The 27,261-nt window shown below is 47.0% G+C and overlaps 1 protein-coding gene across 2 annotated transcripts in view; it reads right to left on the bottom strand.

Moving 5' to 3' along the window:
• NUDCD3 (NudC domain containing 3) overlaps window positions 1-26,863 on the bottom strand; it is a 69,708-nt gene extending 42,845 nt beyond the window's left edge. For both annotated transcript variants that reach the window (XM_068972757.1, XM_068972758.1), the window contains exons 1-2: window positions 26,638-26,863; window positions 21,248-21,558 (exon numbers count right to left, since the gene is read on the bottom strand). In XM_068972757.1, the coding sequence (XP_068828858.1) occupies window positions 21,248-21,558; window positions 26,638-26,829 (503 nt within the window). In that variant the 5' untranslated portion in view covers window positions 26,830-26,863. The remainder of the gene's footprint in view (window positions 1-21,247; window positions 21,559-26,637) is intronic.
• Between the last annotated feature and the right edge of the window lie 398 nt (window positions 26,864-27,261).

Below are 27,261 nucleotides of genomic sequence, written 5' to 3'. Positions count from 1 at the left end.
ACGTCTAGGAGCAAGAAAGGAGGTCCACTCTTACCACTCTAGTCAATGTAATGCTCAAGGTGCTAGCCAGGGCAGTTGGCAAGAAAATAAATAAAAGGCACCCAGAAGGGAAGGAAGAAGTGAAAATATCTCTATCTGCTGCGGACATGATCTTGTAGACAGACAGATAATAGATAGATCCTTAAGAATTCACTAAAAATCATGAGTTAAGCAAAGCTGGGGGATAAAAAAAATCAATATAAAAAATCAATTGCATTTCGTAACAGTAGCAGTGAACAATATGAAAAAGAAATTAAGATAATTCCACTCACGACAGCACTGAAAAGAATAAAATACTTAGGAATAAATTTAACAAAAAAATGATAAAACTTACACTTCAGGAACTTTCCTGGCAGTCCAGCAGTTAAGACTCTGTACTTCCATTGCAGAGGAACTGCTTTCCTAACTGCCACAAGCTGTAACACAGAGTGGCAAAGAAAATGCCATTCCTAAATACAGTATAAACATTAAATATCTGGATGTTAATTGTGCTCAGAATACATGAAACCTGCATGTAATTCTCTAGGACAACTTTCTGTAACTGAATTTAATGAGAGACGGAACGGAAGCCATGAACTAATGCAATGATATATATGTTTTTAACAAGATTTTTTTTTTTTTATTTAATGGGAGTTTACTTGATAACATAGTGAGTTGCCCAAAATGTTTGTTTGGGTTTTTCCATCACAAATACCACAAGACACTCCACATGAAGAAGTGACTGTTATGCTTTTCACAAAATTTGCAGTAAGAGATTTTGGCTTTCTTGAAAAAATCTGAAGTCTCTGCTAAAGCCTATCTGAACTGCATGATGACTCATTTCCACACCCACCAGTTCGAGGTGGCCCTAGACAGCAGACCTAAGGACTAGCCTGGCCACAACCCTGCCCTTCTTACCAGTTCCTGAGCACACGCAGGGCCTTCCCCTGCCTGCCTCCTGCCACGACACGGGCTGGAATACCAGGAAGCCCCCACTCCTAGCTCCTGGGGCCCTGTCCAGCACACCTTCTCCAGGAAGCATTTCAGATGTCTAAGTGGGTTGTCTGACCTCTTCCTGACACTCATCACACTGAACTACAGCTGTCTGTCGCCATCCCCACACCATGAGCCTGCAAGCACCTCCTGTCCCTCCGGCTCCAACGGCAGGGCCTGGCACAGGACACAGGAGACAACACACAGGCGGGATGAGAGGGTAGAAGGTCAGGACCATAAAGAGACACTTCCTCTAACATCAGGGTGGCTGCGAAGAGAAGAAACCTCAAATCATCCGTTTCCTACCACTGGACTGATGGATCCCCACATTTGAGAGAGTGGAAGGGCAGAGGACAGCCCACCCCCATTGCTGAGGGTCAGGACCCCACACCCACAGCTGTTGAGCGCAGGCTGGGCCATCCTATGAACGAATGCTGCCATGCCTTCAGCCCCAGTGGCCAAAACTGAGGAAACTGAGGAAAGGGGAAACCTGGGAGCCAAGCCCAGACAGGTGAGACACGGCAGTCCCTGGGGACACTGCCACCCTCCTCAGCAGCTGGCCCAAACTCGTGACCACATGGAGGCTGTCCACACTTGCGATGAACAGGTGATGACAGGACAACTTCTACAGCAAACAACATCAGTGCTCAGACCAGTCAGCTGTGCAGGCAGATGTCCAAGAACAGGTGGCCTCCCTAGGAGACTATCTGTAGCACTGTAAAAATAAAGCCAGATACACACTCCCTGGGAGAGAAGGAAAGACAAAGAGAAATGTGTGTTACCTCTAGATCCTTGAGAATATTTCAAGTAACAGTAAAAGAACTGGATACATTTTGCTTACAAGTAACATTTCACAAATTGTCCTGAGATTTCAACAGAAACTAATTTCCAGGGTTTTAGTCACAGCTACTGAACAAATGCAGCCCTTCAGTGTGTTGTTAACATGTTCACTATATAATAACCTATAAACAAATCAACACACATGCAACTCATATGCCAAAATCCTCTAACAATCATGTCTCTAGGATGAGAATCAGAATAAAAAATTGATCAGTATATAAATTTGGGACTTCCTTGGTGGTCCAGTGGTTAAGAATCCACCTTGCAATGCAGAGAACTCAGGTTTGATCCCAGGCTGGGTCCGTCTAGTCAAAGCGATGGTTTTTTCTAATAGTCATGTATGGATGTTGAGAGTTGGACTACAAACAAAATTGAAAGCCAAAGAATTGATGCTTTTGAACTGACGGTGTTGGAAAAGACTCGTGACAGTCCCTTGGACTGTAAGGAGATCTAACCACTCCATCTTAAAGGAAATCAGTCCTGAATATTCATTGGAAGAACTGATGCTGAATCTGAAACTCTAATACTTTGGCCACCTAATGCAAAGAACTGACTCATTGGAAAAGACCCTGATGCTGGGAAAGATTGAAGGTGGGAGGAGAAGGGGACAATGGTTGGATGGCATCATCGACTCAATGGACTTGAGTATGAGTAGGCTCCGGGAGTTGGTGATGGAGAGGGAGGCCGGGCGTGCTGCAGTCCATGGGGTCGCAAGGAGTCGGACATGACTGAGCGACTGAACTGAACTGGGGAATTAATATCCCTCACGCCACAGAGCAACTAAGCTCACACTGCAACTACTGTGAGCTTTGCAGCCCAAGCGCAAGACTCCCACGTGACACATGAAGACACTGAGTGCTGCAACTAAGACCCAAAGCCACCGAATAAGTAAACATTTAAACCATATAAATGTGTGCGTGTGTGTGTGTAAGCTTAACTTCTCATGGAATGAAGAAACCTGAAGCCAGCTCATTCCACCTGTGTAAATGTGCATGAGAACAGCAAAGTCCTACCTGGCTGAGAGCTACCAAAGGGAGAGATGCCATGAAGTGCCGGGGGCCTGGTGGAAGCAGGTGACTCTGCCTACACACTGTCCTCTGCACCCAAGCCCCCACACTCCCCTCTAGACTTCAGGCAGCCTATTTACAACTAATCTGAGCCTAATTTTAGAAAAAAAGCCCTAACAATCTTTTGCCTGTCTCATCACACTGTGAATTTTCCAGGCGTACAACTATGTATGAATCTGTTTGATTCTGGGCTCTCCTGAAAGGCAGTCACCTCTTTGAAAACGCTTGACTAGCACAGCACTTAAGTGACTTGCACTGGTAGACTTAAGCACCCGCACTGGCAAACTTCACCTAGGATAGTAAAGTGCAATGACACAAAATATTTCTTATGAAAAGGGAGCACGGTCTGACAAGGTTAAGAAGCTTAGGAGGAAACCGAGTTTTCACTTTTTAAATAAATGAACACTCAGTAACTCTTTGGAGAATCACCTCTTGATATAAACTTATAGAAAAGCAAAACAGGATCTAAAGTAGGGATCCCCAACCTCCTGGCCCCCGACCAGTACCTCCAATCGATCAGCATCGGCATTAGATTAGAAACAGTGCATAATAAATGTAATGTGCTTGAATCATCCCAAACACCACCCTCACCAAGCCACGTCGCTTATCCTCACAGACAAAGCCACCTGCCAGCCTCTGCGCCCACAAAGAACAGTGTGCACAGGGCTCAGGCCACACTCAGGGGACGCTGCGGCCCCACGCAAGACAACTGCTCTGTGCGCGTGCAGGACAGAGGGCTGAAGGGACCTCAGAGATGATCCAGCACAATCCCCTCATTTACCCAGGATGGAACTGTGACTTGTCCACAGGCACTGTCCACAGCTCTGCTGCCACCTCGTCCTGACCCAGGCTCAGAGGTCGAGTCCACTCAGACGCTTTTGGGGAGTAAGCACTAAGCAGTGCCTCAGAGACTCTCTAGAACAGGGAGGTGAGGGAGCTTTTCCCCAGCAGGAGTGCTGCTCGTCAGGTGTCTTTCAGACCACAGGACACTCCTGGACGATGTGTGGCCCCTCAGTGTCACCACTGCCTCAGAGAGGGCCAAGGCCGAGCCAAAGGCTCCCACCCAGGGGCCCAGACCTGTCAGAGTCCTCTTGCAAAACGCAGTCCCTGCAGTGTATCACAGATGTCATAAGGACACCTGAAGAGACATCTCGGAAACGGCAACACTGGATCCACATCTCACACATACAGAGAGAGCAAATGGATCTTTTATAAATATAAAAAAATGAGACCACACAAGGGTTATTTTCACAGGACTATAGAAAAAACGCATGCACATACTTGAGGAAAATGGCTGAAATCCTTCCTAAACTGAGCACAGGAAAAGCTTTCTAATTCAAACTCCAGAACTCTCCCTCCAGAATTGATAAATTTGATAACACAAACATTATTAATATTAAAAAATGCTTTTGCTTGGAGCAAAACCTAACATAAACAAAGTCAAGAGACAAACTGGAGGAAAATATTTATAATATATTACAGATAAAAGCCTAATTTCTCCAAAATAGAGAGCAAGCTCTTAAAAGTCAAAGTAAAAAAATAACAAACCCTAACAGAAAAATGAGCAAAAAACAGAGTATTCTCAGAAAAAAGATATACAATTAGTCTTAGCTGAGTGACACTATGCACAACTTTACACATGATAAAGGAAATAAACATTAAAAATATGAACGTATCTCATCTTTCAAAGAGTAAAAAATTCAAAAGCTCAGCACACCCTCCGCGGGCCGAGCTGTGGGGACAGGCTCGTAGACACTTGCGGTAGGAATGCAGACAGCTCAGCCTTCCACAGGGGAGTGTCCATGGCTGATCTAACAAAACCACGGACACACAAGCAACTGTAAGGGAGGGGGTGGAGGGAGCACATGGGCAAGTTTCCGGTTATTTCTCATTTGGGAATATCTTGTTCTGGGTGGTGATTCATGGCAATGCTCGCTTGTAAAAATACATCAGACTATACTTGAGAACTGCACCCATAACAGATGTGTGTGGTGTGTCACTCTGCCTAAGGGCCCCATCTTCGCAAACTCCCTTCCCTGGGAGATTCTGAATTCAAGTCAGCCAGAAGTTGCCTGTGGATCGAAGTGAAAGTTTCACGGGGGCAGCAGCCTCAACTGTGAGATGCACAAGACACAGGCCTGGGGTGTCTCGTGGGCTCCAGCTCAACTTCATCATTTACAGCTAACCAGGTTTCCAGCTGGTGGCTGAACAGACCACCGTCAGGCCTGCAAGAACCACGACTAAGCAGGATGTGGCTAAATTTACCAAGTATTCCAGGGGCCTTCCAAGTCTGGAGCCAGGTGATCCAGTGTCTAGGGACAGCGGGAAGATGACGAGGCCAGGGGGCCCTCAGCAGGGGTGGCCCTGTCCCCTCAGCAGAGCCAGGGGCAAGCCCTGTACTGAGAGGGCACCTTGCTGAGCCAGCTGGTGCTGATGCCTAAGAGCACATGACTCCCCAGAACCCAGGAGGGCATCCTGGGAAAGTGGAGGGGGCAGTTCAGGCAGATGACCTTTCCAGTTTCTCACTTACAACCTGCTTCAGATAATTAGCTGCGGGGTGTACCCCTCAAGCCTAAGTTGTACTTATGCACACAGACCAAGTCTGAGATGCAGAAAAGGATACATGACCTCAGGCAGTCTGAACCCAGAACCAGTGGCACGGTCAGAGAGGGAGGAGGTCAGAAAAGGAGCCAGGGCATACAGGGGAGAGTCCTCCCAAGAAGGGGTACGTTCTGGTAGGATCAGGAGATGAGCAGGGAATGAGCCGGGGATGGAGGCAGGCGGGAAGAGGGGGAAACGGCTCCCTGGGGAGAAGTCCGAAGTAAAACGGTGCAGTGTGAGGTTTGCAGGACAAGAGGAATGGAGAGAAAGTGAGTGTCAACGAGCTGGGCTGAGTGACCAGAAGCCTTAGGTGGGGAGAGAGAGACGAGGCCACCAGTTTCGGGGAAGTATCTTACACACCTGCCTGAGTGTGCATGAGACTAAAGGGAATGGAGAAAGGCAACGAACTGAGTAGGAGGCTTCAAGCCCCAGTCTGCATGGAGGGGTCAAAGATGCTGAGACAGACCCAGCTCTGGTCTTGCCCAAATAAGAAGGGCCAGTGTGCTGAGGGCAGGACAACAGAAGGACTACAGGTTCACCTCCTGCCCTCCTTTTCCACACGCAAAATATGAACCAAGTGGCACCAAACCCAGAGAGTGTGGGGACACGTCTGGGGACACGTAGGAAGTGGTGCTCCATTCCTGCAGAACAGCGATGGGCACAGTACAGCCGAGGCCACCCGTGCCCTGCTGAACACTGCTAGAGACCGGCTGTGAATCAGTGACAGACTTCAAAGGCAGGGCAACTGCAGTCTGGAGCACAAAAAGGACCACAAAATCAGGAATCACCAAGCCCTGAGACAAGCCAGCTTCCCAGGATGGGGGCCACCAAACTCTACAGGGAAAGAAGTGCTGCTGCGAGCCCCAGAGGGAACAGAGCACCAAGACCCCACAACAGACACAATCACCCTTCCAAGCGATGGGAGGGATACTGTACTCTAGAAAATCCATCGGCCAGCTGAGAAACGAAAACTGGTGATCACTGAAATTATAAACAAAGGAAACACAAAAGGTGAACTCCAGGAAAGTAGCTGTCTCTGGGAGCACACTGCAATCAGGGTGGTCAAATGGGGCCTGAGATTTATCTATGTTTCTGAGTGTACTCTTCAGTCCTCTGTGTAAATAAAAATTAATGAAACATTTCAAAGGAACATATTTTCTGGATGAAATAAATCAGAACTCAGTGCTTCTATAACAGTCCCTCAAGGGGCAGGGCATCTAGAAGGGAAAAGGCCCCATGGACTAAACGCTGGGTTAAATCACGTTTCTCTATTCCAGACCGACCTCCAGGTGACAGTGGCATGGCACAGACCAACGACACATGGATGTCTCAAGAACACACCGGTCACAGAAACATATGCCTCTGCTGACACCCAAATCTGTCTTTTTTTATTCTGTGGACCAAAAACCTTATGAAAACGGACAACCCCTACTCCTAGGCTTCTGAGCCGTCTCATTTTCCTCAATGAATATGCATTACTTCTGAAGACACTCAGGATTTCAGAACCTCAAGTCTGTTTGGTCATTCTCTTACTCCACGAGAAGCAAGGCCGACAGAGCAGACAGTCACTGAGCACAGTTTACTCAGCAGAACACACCAGGTGGCTGCTCCAAAGAACACACAGCACCGATGAGGTGGCGAGGACACATTTGTAAGAGTCACTGTGTGAAAGAAGCAAAGGAGGAGCAGTGTACACAGCACGCTACCATCCCTGCAGAGATTCAATCTGAAAGGCAGGGTGGTGGCGTAGGGGAGGCTGTGCCTGTGGGAGCAGGCGTGCGTGGGAACTCTGTACTCTGCTCACTTTGCTGTGAACCTGAAACTCCTCTAAAAAATAGTCTGTTTTCTAAAAAGTAGGGGCAAGGCATAAACAAACATCTATAGACCCTCACAGACTTCCTCCGTGGTGACTGGCTCATGCCTGGAGTTGGGGTCGGGGGAGAGACACGTCTCTGCGGAAAGAACAGGAGGCGGGGTCATGATGAGAGGAGGACTGATGTTCCACGGCTCCCCTTCTGCTGCTACACTCCCTTTAAATATCTGCATACTGCATTTCTCAAAACATCAGTAAAAAAATAGTTTTAAGGAAAAAGGAAGTTCTAGTGCTAGAGGGGGACTTCCCTGGTGGCTCAGACAGTAAAGAATCTGCCTACAATGCTGGAGACCAGGGTTCAATCCCTGGATTGGGAAGATCCCCTGGAGGAGAGCATGGCAACCCACTCCAGTATTCTTGCCGAGAGAATCCCATGGACAGAGGAGCCTGGCCAGCTACAGTCCATGAGATCACAAAGAGTCAGACACAACTGGCCAACTAAGCATGAGCATCAGGACTAGAGAGGTAACGGGAGGCAGATCTAAGCAGACACGGCAGCAGCAAAATCAAAGGTCCTCGGCCACAAAACCACCAAGTGGGAAAGAGAGGAGCACAAGGAGGCAGTCTGTAAAGAAATGACCAGTGGACCGAGGGGCACAGCCTCTACCCTGCAGCCAGCCAGGTGAAGTGAGACTCCAGCCCCTGGGCCACCCTCGGCCGGGCTCTCTCCGGTATCCTTGGCAGAAACCTGAACACTGCTGTTAAAGTGAGATCTACTCTGGTCATGAAGAGGGCACTGCCAACCTGCCGGAGGACCGGGACCACACCCAACTCCACCGACCCTTGCTGCGTGGCAACCATCCCCTTCCTTCCCGACCCTGAGCTCTCGGAGGTACTCCCTTTGTATTTTGCTGCTTTTGCTCTTCGGAGAGCTGGGGACTTGTTTTTCTTGGGAAGGAGAACAGACTTCTTTCTGTTCTCTTATTCAGGACCCAACAGAGTGGGTGGGGGTGGGCGGTCCCACAAAGCAAGTTAAGAGACCAGTCGTCATGACATCGCGTTGTGCAGCACCCATTCTGCCAAGCACGTGGGAACAAGCGTCAGGAGTCCACTTGCAGGTCCTGGGGTCATGGGGTCACCCCGTAGGTACCAAGGTCACAGGGCCAGCCTGTGGGCACCAGGGTCGCAGAGTCAGCAGCACTGCCTTCAGAAACCAGAGGCCAGAAAAGACCTGGCAGTTTGTTCTCCTGGGAGAATATGAGCATTTGAAATGACATTCCTCCTACTTTATTCAGCTTTCCCCAGGGACGCCCAGAAAATGCTCGTGTTTTTAGGTCACAGCTAGTCCTACCTACCCACTTACTGTGACACTCTGGCAGCAGCAGAACAGAAAGCTCCCAGGGAGCGAGCCTGCCTGCCCAGGGACGCTGGCGGGGGTGGAGTGGCTGCCCGGGGCACAGGGCTTTGCAGGGCCCAGGGGAACCGGCACTTCCTGCTGATGTGCCCCACAGAAAAGATTCTGTCTAAGCACCTGGGGGCTCATGGAAACCTGAGGGGCACTGACTCCGTCCCCCTCACCGGCCCCCATGCCGCACTGAGTGCGAGTCACGCTCGACCCACTCCACCCGACCCCACGGAAGAACCGGCCAAGGCAGGCATAAAGGTTATGCCGGAGGAGGGGAGCAGCTCCTTCCAACTCCACACACGACAGTGCCACCCACGGCCCAGCGTGGGGCTTGCTGCCGGAAGAAGAACGCACTGACAGAACCGGGACTGCTCGTTTAGCTGGGGACAGCCAAGCGCCCACTCCTCCCCCCCGCCTCCCTCCAGCTCAGAGCAGCTCGGGAAGGAAGAGGCGTCGAAGGCGCTGCCCCTGCACCAGCCGGCCAGAGGCCCCACCGGGCCTGGCGCTGCTGAACGCCACGTGCCCCAGATCCTGAGACAAACCTATACATGTTTCATTCCATAAACACTTGCTGGATGAAAGAATCCAACTGAGCCCTCCGGTTGAACTAACACTCTCATTTTATTGTCTCTCTTCACCCTCACAACAACCCTTTAAGCTGAGAATCATCACCCTTACCTGACATATGGGAAAATTAAGGCCCAAAGGCCAGGCAGCTTAACAAGGTCTGAGCTGGCATCTGAATGCAGGGTTTCTGACTCCCAAGATGCATACTCAATCCATACCATGAGCTTTTTTTTAAGGGGGGTGGGGGGGGGCAGAGAAGAACACTGGAAGTGAAAAGTTGGGCAGGATAGTTTCAGAGGTAAAGAAACCGGCAAACGGGCAACCTAGGCCTAGGAGCCAGGACACCAGCAGTGACAATGCACCTGGTGTCCAGATCCTCAATTTCAGGCCATTCTCCAATCAAAACCCAGGCCCAGGACTTCCCTGGTGATCCAGTGTTCTAAAGTAGGGAGAGCGGGTTCAATTCCTGGTTGGGGAACTAAGTTCCCACGTGTAGCATGGCAAAAAAAAAAAAGAAAAAAGAAAAATGCAAAAAACAAACCCCAAGGCCTCTTGGAGAAAAAGCTGACTTTACAATAGGGTGACATGGAACATCTTGCGGCACAAGCATGTAGAGAAGTGCTCAGAAAATGCTGTGAAGATGTCACAAGGATAAGTCCATCTGACAGGCTTCCTGAGCAACACCACAAGACATGGGGGTCATAACTACACAGTCAACATCTGTAAGGCACTCCAACACACAGAAACAAGTGCATGAATGAGAGTGAGTGGAGGAGGAAGAAAAGCCATTCCTAGCAATATAATCCCAGCTAATAAATGTGGAAAGGAGGATATAAACGGGAAATCGCAATTTGGCAGACACCACAGCGGTAACTGTTTCAGGAGAGAATACTCAATGGTTGCTAAGATTAGTGGGCAATGTATGAGAAGAAACAAAGATATTTACAGAGTCTCAAAGTATCTCTTGCACAAGACACTTATTAATTACAAAGGGGAAAATAGTAACTCTTCGGCGCAGAAAAAATGGAGTCACTGACACCACCTTAGCAGGTCAAAACAAAACATCAGACAAAAACCACACTGAGAGACATTCTACCAAGCAGACAGTGCCAAGGTCACGAGAGACAAGACTAAGAAACTGTGCCAGAGAGCGGAGACTGAGGAGACGCGCCCCTAACGCAGTGGCGACAACAAACGCGACGCTGGCCAGGGAGAAAGGACCCCAGTGGAATAATGGGCGAAACTGGAACAAGGTCTTCAGGTGTGCTCACAGCAGCCCCCACTTACAGGAGGCACAGACATCTGGCAGAAGCATCTATGGGATCCTTTGCATGGTTTTTTCAACTTTTCTTTTTTTGGCAGGTCTTAATCACCTAAAACAAAGTTTTTTTTTAAAGACCACAAAATAAATAGACCTTGAGAATTATGTGCAAAAGCACATGCTGGCCCTTGTTTAGCTAAGAAACAACTGACCGCATTTCACCACATCATTGAGACCCGGATGGGGACTTGACCCTCAAGAGAAACTCAGAATCCAAGCTCACAACCAACCAGACACACAGGATTCAAAGCTGAGTCATCCAAGATGACCTATTCCAGGGCTTCTCCAAGCGAACCTGGAGGTAGAGCCCTATGTCAGCCAACTGCTGAGCCCCACCTGCCGTACATGGTGGCCTTCCCAGAAGGATTTCTCTTACCCACAGGACGACAGATTCCCTTAAGAGAAAGAGACTAAAAACTTGGGCCTGCTTCAGCCTCCTTGCAGTATAGCCTACACAGCTCTGGACTCCCAGTCCCAGGCCTGTCCCTCAAGAGTTCTTCACCAGCAGGAAAGCTAAGTGCCTGGCCTCTCCATACAGAGACAGAGACTCAGGGCTCTGTGGTCACACAAGACTCAACCAGGGAGTTTACAGAACGCTGAGCTGCCGTAAAAGAAGACAGGGGTGAACAGAACATAGACAGATGTGAAAGCTCTATGAAAATTTCATAAATCTATGAAAACTCAAAAAAACCTGAATGTTACTCGATAATGGAATTTATTTAGATAGGTTAAAATTCAAAAGTTTGTCACTTTTGAATATGACTTTTAATATGAATCACTCACTCACTAGGCTGGTTACTAAGTGCCAGCTATGTGCCAGGGACGTCGCAGGCACTTGACACATGGTGGACAGGATAAATAGAGCCAAGGGGCACACAGTAACAGAAAAGCTGGGCTTTGTCCCTCCATCACTTTCTGCCAACTGCTCTTCTCCTGGTTTCCCTGGTGAGAAAACTAACACAGGGGGCTAAAGATATAAAAAAGGCAGTTTACATGGGGACACACATGGGAGCTGCCACCAGGGGCCAGAGACAGGGGTCTGAGCCAGAGGCCAGAGAAGCTCTTGCCACAGGGAGAGCCAACCATGGAAACAGAGACCGGGGGAGAGGTCAGGAGTGTGTCCTGAAGGTCAGGATGACAACAGCAGGCCGAGGACGTGCAGGACGCAGCGGCGAGCGGGCAAAGCGGGGCGCGGCAGCGAGCGGGCAAAGCAGGACGCGGCAGCGAGTGCAGCCCACATGTCACCACTGGCCTCCCACCCTCGCGGCAGGGGCCCCGTGGTCGCCCTGCCCTGCTGCCGATCACTCACCCCACTCTCCTGACCCCAAGGCAGACGCCCCCTCACCTCATGTACAATGCCCCAGCTCTCATCTACACTCACTGCCTCATCCAGTCTGTGATCTCATCCAGTCAGTGGCTTCAGACCCATTCATACATTGATGCTTTTCAAACTCCCAACTCCAGTCTCGCCGACGTCCCATCCTCTGAGTTCCAGACCCGAGATCACCAGCGTCCTCAGACTTGACCAACATCACTCACGGACATCACGCACAGGACTGCAGCCAAAGCCTAACCTGTCACCCTCAGAACTAGCCATCCCCTACCCCGTCCCTTCAAGCAAATGTCAGTTCCACCCTTCCAGGTGCTCAGAGCAACAAATTTTAAGGGAGAGAAAAAAAATGATTTACAAAAATATTAAAGATGTATATAATCTATTACTAAACACAGCTGTCACTAAAACACTATAATAAACCTAAAGAGTTTATATTCCTAGAAAATCCAAGAAAATCAACTGAGACACCATTACAAAACAGTGAGAGAATTCAGTATTGGTGCACAGGACTGACTGAATAAAAACATTAACATTCTGCAGAAGAACATAAAACAAGACATGAATAAACAAAATATACCCAGCTCTTAAACAGAAAGACTCAATAAGGTAAAGCCATCATTTCTCTCTAATTACAATTACATATTTAATGTATTACCAATAAAAATTTCAACAGAATTTTTCACATGGAAAAATTTTCCAGAAAAGTCTGTTGGCAAGGGATTAAACCAAGTATTAAAATGTGTCACAATAAAGCCATTGTAAATAAAACAGCTCAGTACAAACAAACAAATAGAACAAATGGTTTAGTATTTATGAATAAATGGAACAGAAAAGGAAAAAACACATTTTAAGTAAAATCAACGGAGCAAATGTAAGAAGAGTCAAGAAATGTGTTAGGGCTGCTGGCTGGCAGCTGGGGTTGGGTCAGGTACCCACCATCAGACATTCTGGGAGAGACAGAACAAACCGTTACAACCTCTCTGAGACCACTCTAGCAATATCCATCAAAATTACACACTTCATACCCTCTGACCCAGTAATTCCTGTTCTGGGAATTCATCCAGCAGATAGTCACACACACGTTCCAAGAGACGTGTGCAGGCACAGGACACTCACTGCAGCGTCATTTGCGGCGGCGGCAGCCTGGAGACAGCCTGATTACACTCCCTGCGGAGATGCACTAAGCAACGACACCACGCCAGGGGCAGAAGACTGCGACCGCTGAAAGGCTGTAGTCAAGCCTGACCCTCAGGTACAGGCAGACTCGCCCAGAATGCTTCCGAAAACTCTGATACCTGGTGGCACCCAGGCCGGTTAAATTGGATCTGGAGGGGGAGGTCCAGCAACCAGCCTCTTAAAAGTCCCGTAGTTGTGAAGACAGTGACAATGCATCTCAGGAAAAAGGGCACCTGGCAATAGGAAGACTCGGTCCTTGTCAGCTGCCTGTCAGCTGCTCAGGGATGTAACTAAAAGTCCACACCGTACATCATATATAAATCAATATGAAAAATAAAAAGTTTATAAGACAGAAAAATTTTACATCTAGTGAGATGGATGAACCTAGAGTCTGTAATACAAAAGGAGCTAAGTCAGAAAGAGAAAAACAAATATCGTATATAAATGTATACATATGGAATCTAGAAAGATGGTACTGATGAAGCTATTTGTACAGCAATAGAGACACAGACATAGAGAAGAGACTTGTGGACACAGAGGGGGAAGGAGAGGACTGGACACACTGAGACAGTAGCACTGAGACATAAAGATTTCCTCATGTGAAGTAGGTAGCCAGCGGGCATTTGCTGTATGATGCAGAGACCCCAACCCGATGCTCTCTGACAACCTAGAGGGGTGGGATGGGGTGGGAGGCAGGAGGGAGGGGTATACCTATGGCTGATTCATGTTGACATATGGCAGAAACCAACAACATTGGTTATTTATTTAATTATCCTCCAATTAAAAATAAATAAATTCAAAAAGTTTTTACCAAAGTATGGACAATGGCTGCCTTTAGGGAGAACTCATTTTCAGTACACACTCAGATAACTTTCCAAAGTGTTCACCCTAAATCCAACTGCTAATTTACTCCACTACATAATAATCAGGGAGTGGCAAACTCAGCATATCACCAACCTGATTTTTCACACAAATAAATTTTGAGAATATAAAAGCAGAGCATTATCTATAAGCAATATGTGGTTGGAGCCTTTAATTTATAGATTTAAACTTTTTAAAAAATTATGACACTATGAAAAACTGGAAGTTGAAACACTGGTTGAAAACATTTACGGATGAAATGATAAGGTAAAACTTACTTCTAAATAACACAGGAGGGGGAGAAACGGCTGGGTGCCAGGGTTGGCAATGAGTACACCCAGATCCATGACATTCTTCTGTCTTCTCCCCTTTGTACTTAAAGTCAACTTAATACATTTTTCACAAGGTGCATATACTTTTTTTTTAAATAGAAAAAAAAAAACACTCGTGGTGGATTCATGTCAATGTATGGCAAAACCAATACAGTATTGTAAAGTAAAATAAAGTAAAAATAAATAAATAAATAAATAAAAGCATAAAAAGCTATACTTCTTTCAGTCAGTTCAGTTCAGTCGCTTAGTCGTGTCCGACTCTTTCTGACCCCATGAACCGCAGCACGCCAGGCCTCCCTGTCCATCACCAACTCCCGCAGTTTACCCAAACTCATGTCCATCGAGTCGGTGATGCCATCCAGCCATCTCATCCTCTGTCGTCCCCTTCTCTTCCTGCCCCCAATCCCTCCCAATATCAGGGTCTTTTCCCATGAGTCAACTCTTCGCATTAGGTGGCCAAAGTATTGGAGTTTCAGCTTTAGCATCACTCCTTCCAATGAACACCCAGGACTGATCTCCTTTAGGATGGACTGGTTGGATCTCCTTGCAGTCCAAGGGACTCTCAAGAGTCTTCTCCAACACCACAGTTCAAATGCATCAATTCTTCGGCACTCGGCTTTCTTCACAGTCCAACTCTCACATCCACACCTGACCACTGGAAAAACCATAGTCGACTAGATGGACCTTTGTTGGCAAAGTAATGTCTCTGCTTTTGAATATGCTGTCTAGGTTGGTTCTAACTTTTCTTCCAAGGAGTAAGTGTCTTTTGATTTCATGGCTTCAATCACCATCTGTAGTGATTCTGGAGGCCCAAAAAATAAAGTCTGACACTGTTTCCCCATCTATTTCCCATGAAGTGATGGGACCGGATGCCATGATCTTCGTTTTCTGAATGTTGAGCTTTAAGCCAACTTTTTCACTCTCCTCTTTCACTTTCATCAAGAGGCTTTTTCCTTCCTCTTCACTTTCTGCCATAAGGGTGGTGTCATCTACATATCTGAGGTGATTGACATTTCTCCCGGTAATCTTGATTCCAGCTTGTGCTTTTCTTCCAGCTCAGCGTTTCTCATGATGTACTCTGCATAGAAGTTAACTAAGCAGGGTGACAATATATAGCCTTGACGTACTCCTTTTCCTATTTGGAACCAGTCTGTTGATCTATGTCCAGTTCTAACTGTTGCTTCCTGACCTGCATACAGGTTCCTCTATACTTCTTTAATGCTACCAAAAAATAGTCAAATAGAAACCGACTGTGTTACTTTTGAAAAGTATCTCTCAGACAGTTCTGGTAATAGCTGTTTTCTTTTTTTCTTAACACAACAAAGAGAACATCTGGGCTCCAAAGCACACTGAGTACTGCTTCAATTCCCCTTGACTCTGGCCTCCCTTCTAACCATGGTTTCAAGCAAAGTACTTCACACTGATCTCTCCATTGCCTGTCGGTGGAAAGGAAGGACGTCCGGCTCTGGCATCTTGAAGTACACATTCCCGGTGGCGGGATGGGGCGGGGGGGGGGCTCCCTGGGGGAGTCTCACCCGCCCCCTCCTTCCCCACACACTCATGTTCACTCTCACAGGCTAGGACACCAGGTCATTTTTATGATGCGGCTTCAGCATCCAATAAACTTAAGTCACTGCTGTAAGATATACAAGCTAACCTCTTCTAAATGAAGCCTAGAAGCTAGAAATGAATCCCAAAATGAAAACAGGAATATAATGTTTCTAGAGGAAAAAAAATACTTCTAGCAAACAACCTACATCATGTTTCCTGACTTGTAATTTAAATCAAATCCTTGAGGCCTCTTACACCTGAGGTTCCTTAGAGAAGGGGCAGTTTCAGGGTGAATCGCTGGGTGGGAGAGCAGCTTCTCTACTGGATGAGACTGAAAACAGACCCTGAGGCAGGCGGGCCCAGCACAGCCCCAGTGAGGTCTGGGAGCTGTGTCTATGGGGAAAGCAGGCAGACATCCCTGGATCTCTGGCTTTCTACTTCCTATTCTCAAAATGCATGTTTACAGCCAACACCCTCATCTGAGCAAAAGAACCTCTTGGACACATGACACTCAACAGCACACACAACATGAAATCAAAATCAGCAAAAGGGATGCAGGAAATGCTCAGCATACAATGTTCAGCAAAACAGAAGCCAAGTGTAAGACAACTACATTATAAGCATACTCTGTGTGTGCGTGTGTGTGTGCGTGTGTGTGTGTTCAAACACAGGCATGCACATGTTCATATGTAGAGAAAAAAACTGTAGAAATATCCCATAAAATTAAGGGGAAATGGTAGGATGTTTTCTTGTCTTTATACCCTTATCTTTGTTATCCAAATAGCCTACACTGATTATAATGAAGAAGAAAAACAGTCTGTTCTTGTTTAAGTAAAGAAAAGCAGTACTGAGAACAGTACCTACTTGAGGGCTCACTATGTGCAGGACTCCTGCTCATCAGGTCTTACACAGTGACCTCAGTCAATCTTCACCATAAGCCGACAGGGTGGGTACTCGGGGTGGCATTCCGGTATGTCCATGTGACTCTATCAAAGGGCCTTCTGCAATGGGCACCTGAAAAAGCAGGGACCAACAAAGGAAGGACCCTGTTTAGAGACAAACCCAGGAAGCCGGCTGTCAGGCAGCGTGACTGCACGCAGGGAGGATGCCCCGGCAGAAAACTTCACCTTTCTGCTCTTGTGACAGCCCACGCAGAGATGCCCTCTGCATGCCTAAGGCAGAGATGTCACAGGATGTGGGTGAGCAGAACGAAAGGAGAGGCACTAAGGAATGAACTCAGCATGCATCAGACACTCACCTAACATGGAGCTAGGACCAGAGGCAGGCTGAGTAAGTCTCTGCCCAACGCTGAAAGATGTGAGAACTGTCATAAACAAATGGTAAGATGAAACACACGCTCAAAGGAGATGCGGTTACCTGTGGCAGGCAGCAGGACAGAAGGCTGGAAGACCTTGCTGAGGGGACAGAAGCACTGAAGAGCGTGCTGTGCGTGGGGCAAATGCACTAGCGTGATGGAGATGAAACTCTGCTGAGGATACTACTGGAAATCTGAAACTTCTCTTCCAAATTACACCGTCCCCTTCCCAAGAAGCATCTGGATCCCTGGAATAACTGAACACAAAGGCCATGCCACCCAAAATAAGAGAAGCACTGGGCAGCTTTCTAACACACCCTTTTTCTACCAGGACTTTACCAGACAGGTCAACGCATCAAGTAGTTCCATGACACCCCCCTTCTCATGAGGCTCTTCTGTCTGCTTCCCTGTGTAGGAAGATGCGAAGCTCGGGAGGGACTCAGGAATTCTGTAGTACTGCAGTATTTGCTACTGAAAAAATTCCGTGTATAGGTGAACCTGCGCAGTTCAAGGTTGTACTGTGGAAGGGCCAATAATGTTTTCACTCCTTTTTCTTCTTTTTAAAAAATTCTGTTCATGATTTTATAAAGGCAAAAGCCAGAGGTAGCACAGCCTTTCAGACATCTTTGTCAGCACTCCAGCACCGGCAAGTGCAGTTATCACTGTTTTGCCTACAGCGACACCTGCAGATCCAGAGCAAAACTGCAGGACCTATAGCCGCCGAAGTGGGACCAGACAGATGGGATCCAGCTGCTCTCAGAGGTGTCCAATGTAGCGATTAGGATGTTGATGCTACTGGTTTTGCATCCCTCTCCTTCCACAGCAACAGTAATGTCATCAGCATTTCCGAGAGTTTCCCGGTGGTATCCCTAGAAGTCCTTTGAGCACAGTTCGCTGGGTCACGTACAATAGGAACACTGGGACTCTAAGCAGTACTTTTTACAGTATCTTCACTTCAGACACTGTGAAGCTTCATATACTGTGAAGCTCCTCTGCAGAAAGTAAGCATATTCTCAAAGCTATCTTGTATGGACAAGGAAATCTGTGTGCCCAAATGCTCTCTTCTCTAAGGAATAAAACTGGGCACCTTAAGCACTGAGGTGGCATGTGGATTTACGTGTTAAAAATCTGTACATTATTTTATGTATAAGCAAAAATGTACACTGCAAAAACTTTAACCCATGGTTGACAGGGCCTAGGTTGGGGACAAGGAGTTGACTCCAAAGAATGATTTGCCTGTAGACTGAGAGAAGTTGCCATCACCACTACCCAATACCGGGCAGAACCACCAGCAAATGGGTAGCAGGCAGGAGGCATCAGAAATCAGCCATCTCAAACTGGAAATCAGAATCTAGGTGACTGGTTTCTGGACAGGGTGCCCAGGAAAGGCAGTGCTCCTGTGTGGCTACCTAAAGAGTAACTGTCCTAGGTTATTTAAGTAACAGAATCCCCAGATCTACAGGGGCTTCCTCGATGGCTCAGATGGTAAAGAATCTGCCCACAATGCAGGAGACCTGGGTTCGATCCCTGGGTTGAGATCCCCTGGAGAAGGGAATGGCTACCCACTCAGTATTCTGGCCTGGAGAATTCCATGGACAGAGGAGCCTGGCAGGCTCATGGGGTCACAAAGAGTCAGACACCACTGAGAGACTTTCACTTTCTTTCTTTCACTTCCCAGATCTACAATTCACAGGATAAGTGATTCTGGGCACGGACTGGAGGGACTTGAGGGACAAGGATGGCTTTCATGTTCCATTTCAGAGCTGCCCCAGCAGTGCCTTTCAGATCGAGCTAGAGATCTGGACCACAATGTCTTATTTTGTTCATGGAAAATCAGCAAGTACCTGAAGGCCAAGAAGGTTCAGTCCCTGGAACCACTGAGCCTGTAGCATTAGTCTAAGGTTTTCTGGAACACACCCAAGTCTTCAGTCTATACAGGGTAGGATTCACAAAACTAATGCTGATACTAACCCAGAACACAACTCATTGGTCTAAGAATAGGGTCTCTGCAAAACAACAAGGCAGCTATCCTAATCTATTACTCATGAATCAAAAACAAACCCCCTCTTTTAATAGTTTTTAGACATTATAAAAAGAACGCAAAAAATCAGTAAAACGAAGTATACAACTCGTTGAAAAATTAGAAAATAAAAAAAGAAAAAGAAAAATTAGAAAATATAGTAAGGAAGAACAAAGGCAATGAAAACCACTCACAATTCCACTCATAATGTATTTCCTTCCAGGCTTTTCTCACACATACAGTTAACCCCCTCTTGAACACATGGTGGTTACAGGCACTGATCCTCCATGCAGTCGATCAGCCTTTCAGACTCTGCTGTCTTGCCCCAACCTGTCTCCAAAAAATTCATTTTCCCCAGAACAGGTCACAGGCAGAGTGCGAGGAGAGGGAAGAACAGAAGGGAAGTTAAGTTAGAAGGGATGAGACAGGAGAGGCAGCCCAGGAGAGGGCAAGGAGTGGTCCTATGAAAGAGGGAAGAAAGCAGATTTGCCTAAAAACAGCAACAGGCCAGGAGCAGCATGCTCTTTCAGACACTGCCTCAGCTCATACACAAGGAGGTATCAGCTCTTCTCATCCAAACAGGGACAGGGAAGCACCAGGAAGTGGAACCTCTGAAAAGTGAAGACAAGTACCAACACAGGGCCTGACTGAAGCCCTACCACTCAGTAGCTGTATGATCCTTGGTTTATTCAATAGCCACGACAGCCAGCGAGGCAGGTGCTGTAACTACCACCTTTGCATTGCAAAGGCGAAAACTGAGGCACAGAAAAGTAACCCTGCTTGCCCAAGATAATACATTTACTAAATGGCAGACTCTGGGGGGAATTCTGGGTCCACAGTCCCCCGCATCAGACAACCTCTTCACGTGTCCATTAGACCAAGAGGATCGTAGGCCTGCATCCCAGCAGTTACTTCTGCAGGGGAAGAACAGAATCAAGACTCCGAGGAGAAACTTCCACACTGATAAGCAGGTGTTGTGAGAAAGCATAACTCTATGAACCCAGTGCTCTAACTCTGGTTCAAGCTCTTAACTGGCTGTATGACTGTGGGCAGACTATTACCTTACCTTACAGAGAGAAAAAGGAAGACTGAACTAGCTGACCTATAGCTTTCAAAATATACAAATAATATACAACTCAATAACAAGACAACAAAGAACCCGAACAAAAAATGGACAGGAGACCCAAACAGACCATTTCTCCAAAGAAGACATACAGATGGTCAACAGGCACATGAAAAGATGGTCAAATCACTATTAGACAAATGCAAATCAAAACTACAATGACGTATCACCTCACACTGGTCAGAACGGCCATCACTAAAAAACCTACAAATAATAAATGCTGGAGAGGATGTAGTGAAAAGGCCAGCCTCCTAAACTGTTGGTGAAAATGTAAATTGGTACAGCCACCATGGAGGTTCCTTAAAAAACTAAAAATAGAGTTACCACAAAATCCAGCAATACCACTCCTATATCCAGAGCATATATCCAGAGAAAATTCTAATCTCAAAAGACATATCCACCCCAGTTTACAATAGCCAAGACATGACAGCAATGCAAGTGTCCATCAACAGATGAGTGGACAAAGATGTGATACACACACACACACACACACACACACACACACACAATGGAATGCTATTGGGCTATTAAAAAAAAAGAAGGAAATAATGCCATCTGCAGCAACATGGAGAGATCTAGAGATTACCATACCAAGTGAAGTAAGCCAGACAGAAAAAAACACAAATATCATGTGATATCACTCATACGTGAAATCTAAAAAAGATACAAATGAACTTATACACAGAGCAGAAGCAGACCCACAGACACAGAAAACAAACTTACAGTTAACAAAGAGAAAAGGGTAGATAAGTTGTAAGTTTAAATCATCAGACACATACTACTACGTATAAAACAGATAAACAACAAGATCCTACTGTACGGCACAAGGAACCATATTCAGTATCTCGTAATAAACCATGATGGGGGAAAAGAAAAGGAAAAGAAAGAAGCAGCCAAGCAGAAATTCTTACTTGGGAAGAGCTGGTGACTCCCTGGGGACTTCAGCAGCGCCAGCATCTGCTCCTGGTGCCTCTGCCTCCCCAGAGCTGACAGCCACTTCCTGCAGGGCACCCTGTGGGCCTGGGGGCTCCTGAGGCCCACCTGAGTCTGTGGTGGAGTCTACCTCCACCTCCTGAACTGGGGCTGGGACTGGCTCCTGCTCCACTGTGGCAGCTGCCACCGCCGTGGCCGCCTCTTCTTCCTTCCTCCTGATTTTCTCCTCCAGCTCTTTTCTCCTCTTTTCATCATCCTGACGGGCCATGTGGTCAAAGGTTTTGAATACCTAAAATCAAACAGCAATTCAGTGTTGAGTTCACCTGCAAGTACTGTATCACACATTCTGTAGAAATACAGCAAAATCGGTTTTTAAAAAAAAAGAATGAAAAAGCAATAGATAAGAAAATGTTCCCACTGGCAAAACGGAAATGCACGTCAGCTTCACCAAAAGCCACTATGAAAACAATCTTTAACAGGGGAGTTCCAAAATCAATGGAAAAGTGAAACTTACAAGCCAAGGCTCAGAATATTTACATGCCTATGAGCCCAACATTTAAGTCAAAAGGATGTGTAACTAAATGGTCTCATCTGTCATTACTTCTATAGCCCCAGAGAGTCTTGTTCAAAATGCAAAGAACCCACTGTCCTGGTGCTGAGAGCTATAAAGGCCCCAACAACTCAGATGCTAAAAGGGAAGATGGGGAATTAAGTTGAATTTCAATCCACAATACAGGCCGGCTCGCTGGATTGCTGCTATCATCCTACACTGCATGGGAGGAGGGACAGTGCAAGTCTTACCCTGGGAATTCAAAAGACATTCACAATGTGCCTAAAGCTTGCCAGGAGCACCAAAAACCCAACGACAGCTCCCACCCTTCAAGAACTCAATTTCCTGGCATGTGGATCAGTCATTAATCTTTCCTGCGACACAGTCACACCCAAAAAAGTGCTGCAACTCTCCATCCAAAAAGTGCACAGGAAAACAGCATTTTGCATGCACTATTCTAGGCTGCACATAACCCTGAAGTGTGGCCAGGACAGACCCAGAAGTGACAAGTCTGACAGGAAAGGCTGTGATAGATACATGTGATGCCATTGGAATGTGGATGCAAACGAGCATTCTGGCGAGGGGAGCTAAGGACATTTCTTAGAAGAAGGGGGTCTGAATCAGACCTTGAATGAGAGGTACATCTTCCAGAGGAATGACAGGAGGAAATGTCACAGCGCCAAGAGGTGGGCTCATCAAGAAGTATCTCTTATGGCAGCTGGAGACAGGAAAGCCAGAAGATCCACCTTGAAAAGTGGGTGGGAGGAGACCCTTACATTCAATCCAGCAACTATGCTCCTTGGTATTTACCCAAAGAAGTTGAAAACATGTACCAACAAAAACCTGTCCATGGATGTTTATAGCAACTTTATTCATAATAGCCAAAACTTGGAAGCAACCAAGATATCCTTCAATAAATGATGGGATAAACAAACTGGTACATCCAGACAATGGAATATTATTCTGCCATAAAAAGAAATGAGCTATCAGCCATGAAGAGGCATGGAGGTTATTTAAATACATATTAGTAAAAGAAGCCAATTTGAAAATGCTACACAATGTGTGATTCCAACTATATGACACTGTGGAAAAGGCAAAACTTTGGAGACAATAAAAAGACCAGTGGTTGCCAGAGGTTGAGGGCAGAAAGGAATGAACAGGTAAGACTACACAGCATTTTTTTAGGGGAGTGAAAATACTCTGTGTGATGTCATAATGAGGGATGCATGTCATCATACATTTGTCCAAACCTCATAAAGTGAACAACACTAAGAATACCTCCAAAGTGAAGTCTGGGTTTGGGTGACTATGATACGTCAATGTAAGTCCATCCATTGTAAGAAATGTACCACTCTGGTGGGGGACATTGACAACAGGGGAAGCTGTAGGGGTGGGGGTGGCAGGGGGTAAATGGGAATCTCTGTACTTTCCCCTCAATTTTGTTCTGAACCTAAAACAACTCTAAAAAGTAGTCTTAACAAAATAAAAATGTTTTAAAGTGTGTAGGAGTCAGTTTCCAAAGGGTTAGAATGCAGACAGGGGCTAAATAACTGCTGTGTGCACTGGGCAAGAAGACAGAACAAGAGAAGTTACAATGTCAGTGTTTTTATAAACATTCTCTCACAACCCTCAGGAAATGCTGTTAGGAAGATAGCACTGATATTCCAAAGATGAGGGAAGACTAAGCTCAGAGAGTACCTTGCCCAAGATCCTGCCAATGAAAGAAGAAAGTAAACAATTATACAGGAAACACATTAAACACTGAAAGGAAATGGAGGCAAAGGAAGGCAAGGGAAATCCTAAGGTTAAAAACTAGAAACAGTACCTATCTCTGCTTCTCCAGAGAACCTGAGCCCCTGACTCACTCGTCTCACACCCATGTCAATGACACCAGACACCAGACCCACTGCCCTCAGAGCCGTTCATCTTCCTGAAACACCACATCTTCATCTTAACTCCAGAAAAGAAGTAACAGCAAGGGCTCGCTCCAAACACTGGGGACCTCCCTTGGACCCCAGGCCTCATACTCCTGATGACACTGTGGCCCCCACTACCCTTGCTTACTGAGCATTCCTGCCTCCTCTAAGATGACACCTGCTTCACCTTTCACATCGCCACTGACCTCAGCACTCATTTCAGAATGCTGGATTGCGGAGCTGGAAAACGTGTCCCTGACCTCCAATCAACCTTCTCAACTGACAGAGAGAAGAGTGATTCTCCCAAGACTTCCCAAGAAGCTCCGGGAGGAGCAAAAAGAGCTAGCTTTCCTGACTCTCATGGGGAGGTGGGCGGGGGGTGGGGGGGGGTACCTTTTAAGCAGGCTTCCCAAACTGAACTCCAGAATAAACACAGGTTCAACTGAAATGAACAAAATGTCAGTCTCAATTACTGTTTTCTTAAAATATACTAATAAATAAGGGAGTGGAATACAATTTCCACATGCATCTTTCCTGCTGAAGGTCCTTCAAACTATACAGCCTGGCTGTGCAAGCCCTTAGAACTGGGAGGAAAAGTTGAAGAAGGTTTAAACCACACAAACATCCCATACCCCAAAATATCAGGGGAAAACAGGAGTTCCAGAATGGAGCACTACAATACTGCCATCCAAACTCTCTTTGCCTGAGTTCTGAAGAGACCCCCAAGCACCCCACTGCCCAATGCCTCTGTGAATAAAAGAACAGCTCCCCAGGATTTACCCTGATCTACTCAACCAAAATAACCAGAGGCTATCTTTTAAAGTTCCTTGGGCAATGCTGACAATTGAGAACCACTTTGAAAAAACACTACACTCCTCTTAACTACCTGCTAGAAATTGTCCCTCCTGGTTTCCATGGAACTTACTGCACTGCCCACTTCCTTCCATCCCCCTCCCACTCCCACAGCCTCTTGCTTCTCCAATTCCTTCTCTGGGGTCCTTCCGTCCAAAGGCACCTTCTCTCTGCCGTGCTCCTTCATCTTTAGCTCCTCTCCTTCAAACCACTCAGATTCTTCTACCTCCCATGAGATTCAGTCCCACAATTCAACAGCCTATGGACAAAGACTTCTGTCTGAAATCTCCAATTCAACTTGTCTAAAACTAAGCTTCTTCCCCTAAACTCAGGTGACAGTTCAGTGAATGCATTACCAATAATACAGTGCCCTGGTCTGAAACCTTGGGTCACCGCTGGCCCATACCACCTCTCTCTCTGCCTTGTTCCCCACCTCCACTTTATTAAACTGTTCACCAAGTCTTAACCTTTGAGAGTGTCTAAAACATAGCAGGTGTCTTACATACTGTTACCAGATTCATGAATTACCTCTGTCAGTTTACCTGTAAAACAAGGAAAAAGATCAACCTTTTCAGGTTGTTAGGAACAAATGACAATCTAGAACAAAAATTACATAACAACTACTAGGTGCTCAGTAAATGTGCCTTTCTTTTTTCTGCAAAAGATCACCCTAGACAAAAGTGTTGCCACTCTACAATGAACTGGTTAAATAATAGAACAGAAAGATATGGAATCAGAAAAATGAAGTTTTGAGCTCTAGCTCTATGATGAGTTTGGTCAAACCATTTGATCTGCTGAACTGGCACCCTCATTTGCCACATAAAATTCAACCTTATCTACTTCACAGGCTTCCGTGAAATTATTAATTTGCCAAAGGATTTGCTAAAAACCATCTCTGACACACAGTTCTCTGATCACTTGGATGGTACTTAACCACTACAAGGATGAGGAACAGCCTTAAGTTTTCAAACTGAATAACAACCTCACTCCTCATCTGACCATATTATCTCTGGTAGTTATTCAAACATTCTAAGCTTTTGTTTCTTCATGCAGGCACTTAGGAAAGTAATATCGGACCAACCTGAAGAGAGTAAAAAGACTTCACGAGATGAACCTTTGAAATCACTTCATAAACTGTAAAGTGCTAGACGACAGTGAGAGGTATCGCCAGCATTTCCACCTTCTCAGGTTCCTGGCTCAATGCTTGACTGAGTATCCTCTGTCGATCCCATCAAAATTCCACCTCCTCTACAAAACTCGTCTTCATTTCCAAAAGATCATTTCTATTCCTTTCCTTCCAATGGCTCTGTCAGGTAACAGGCAAAGATCCCTGCTACTGTATTTCATCTCTTTAAATATAGCTTAAGTGTCCCAAGCAGAGAAACCATTATTTAACCATCCGCATAACCAGTGTATCTCTAATGCCTGCAGCGGCTGAGAGTGTGAACTCTTGCTTATTACATTTCAAATACCCCGTCAACTACAGTGAATGACAGCCTCCAACAATAAGCTTAACCTGGGATGCACACATATATGCTCATATGTAAACTTATTAAGTACTATTATACTATGTCTTCGATGTAAAAAGTCGCATTTCAAATAAGAGACCCACACCCATCATACAGCCTCCCTCTCGTCCAGTAGTCGTAATTCTGGGGTGTGCAGGTGTCCGTGCTGCCGCCGCCCCTTCCCCAGTCTAGCCTGCAGTTTTCATTCTCTGTCACTCGAAGGGTTACGCGCTGCTGGAGCTGACCGGAGCCCTAAGCTTCTGATATCCAAATGCACCCTATCGGACCAAGCTGCTGTAGAGCCGGCACCTCTCGCACAGGAGTAAACTGATAACAGACCAGCATCTCGGCAGAAGCCGCGGCCGCAGAAGGCGGGTCGGGGGAAGCGCGAGGATGAACTGAGGTCGGCAGCGGAGGAAGCGGCGGGCTCGCAGGAGCCTGAGCTCCCAGAGGGTGGGAGACTACGGGAGCGGGTTCGCGGGGGTCGGGGCTCCCACGATCTTCCCCACCTCACCCCGAGGATCCCGCCTACCGCGCGTTACCTGCAGCACCAGCGCCTGCGCGGCCCCCGGGGGAAAGCCCATGCGGTCCGACGGGTGGCGCAGCAGGCGGTAGAAGTCCGTTTTGCGGTAGAGGAAGCCGAAAAGCACACGCAGAAAGTCCTGAACGTTGCCCACGTGCTGCAAGATGCCCAGCAGGGCCTGATCGTACAGCTCGGCCGCCCCAGGCTCCATGGCGTCGCCGGCCGGAGGAAAGCTCACTCACTGCGGGCGCGGCCCGGACGCCGGCCTATGGCCACTTCCGGTGCTCTGCAGTAACGGCCTCGGCCGCTAGCGCGCCCGGGAAACTTCCGGTCCGCTCTTGTTCGCCCCCGCGGTGGAGCTGGGCTGGGCTGCGCTGGAGCCGACTGGAGCCGGGCACCGCCCCTACTGCCCCTGGGCCTCTCGGGTGGTCTCGCTGAGGAGCAGAAGTAGGCCCCGAAGCGCAAGAGGGCCCGGGGCTGCGGCATTGAGGGCGCCTAGTGGCCATGTTGGAAACTGGCGGAAAAGTTATAACGCGGGCAACAACTGTTACGTGAGCCACGCTGTTGTCACGTGGTTTGTGGGCTGTGTTCCAGACTGGATGTCCAGAAACAAGGCGGGACAGCGAGAACATTTTGCTTGCGA

This window comes from Capricornis sumatraensis, chromosome 5 (genome assembly GCF_032405125.1).
Source record: "Capricornis sumatraensis isolate serow.1 chromosome 5, serow.2, whole genome shotgun sequence".
NCBI lineage: Eukaryota > Metazoa > Chordata > Mammalia > Artiodactyla > Bovidae > Capricornis > Capricornis sumatraensis.
This window is presented reverse-complemented; position numbering and strand designations above follow the sequence as displayed.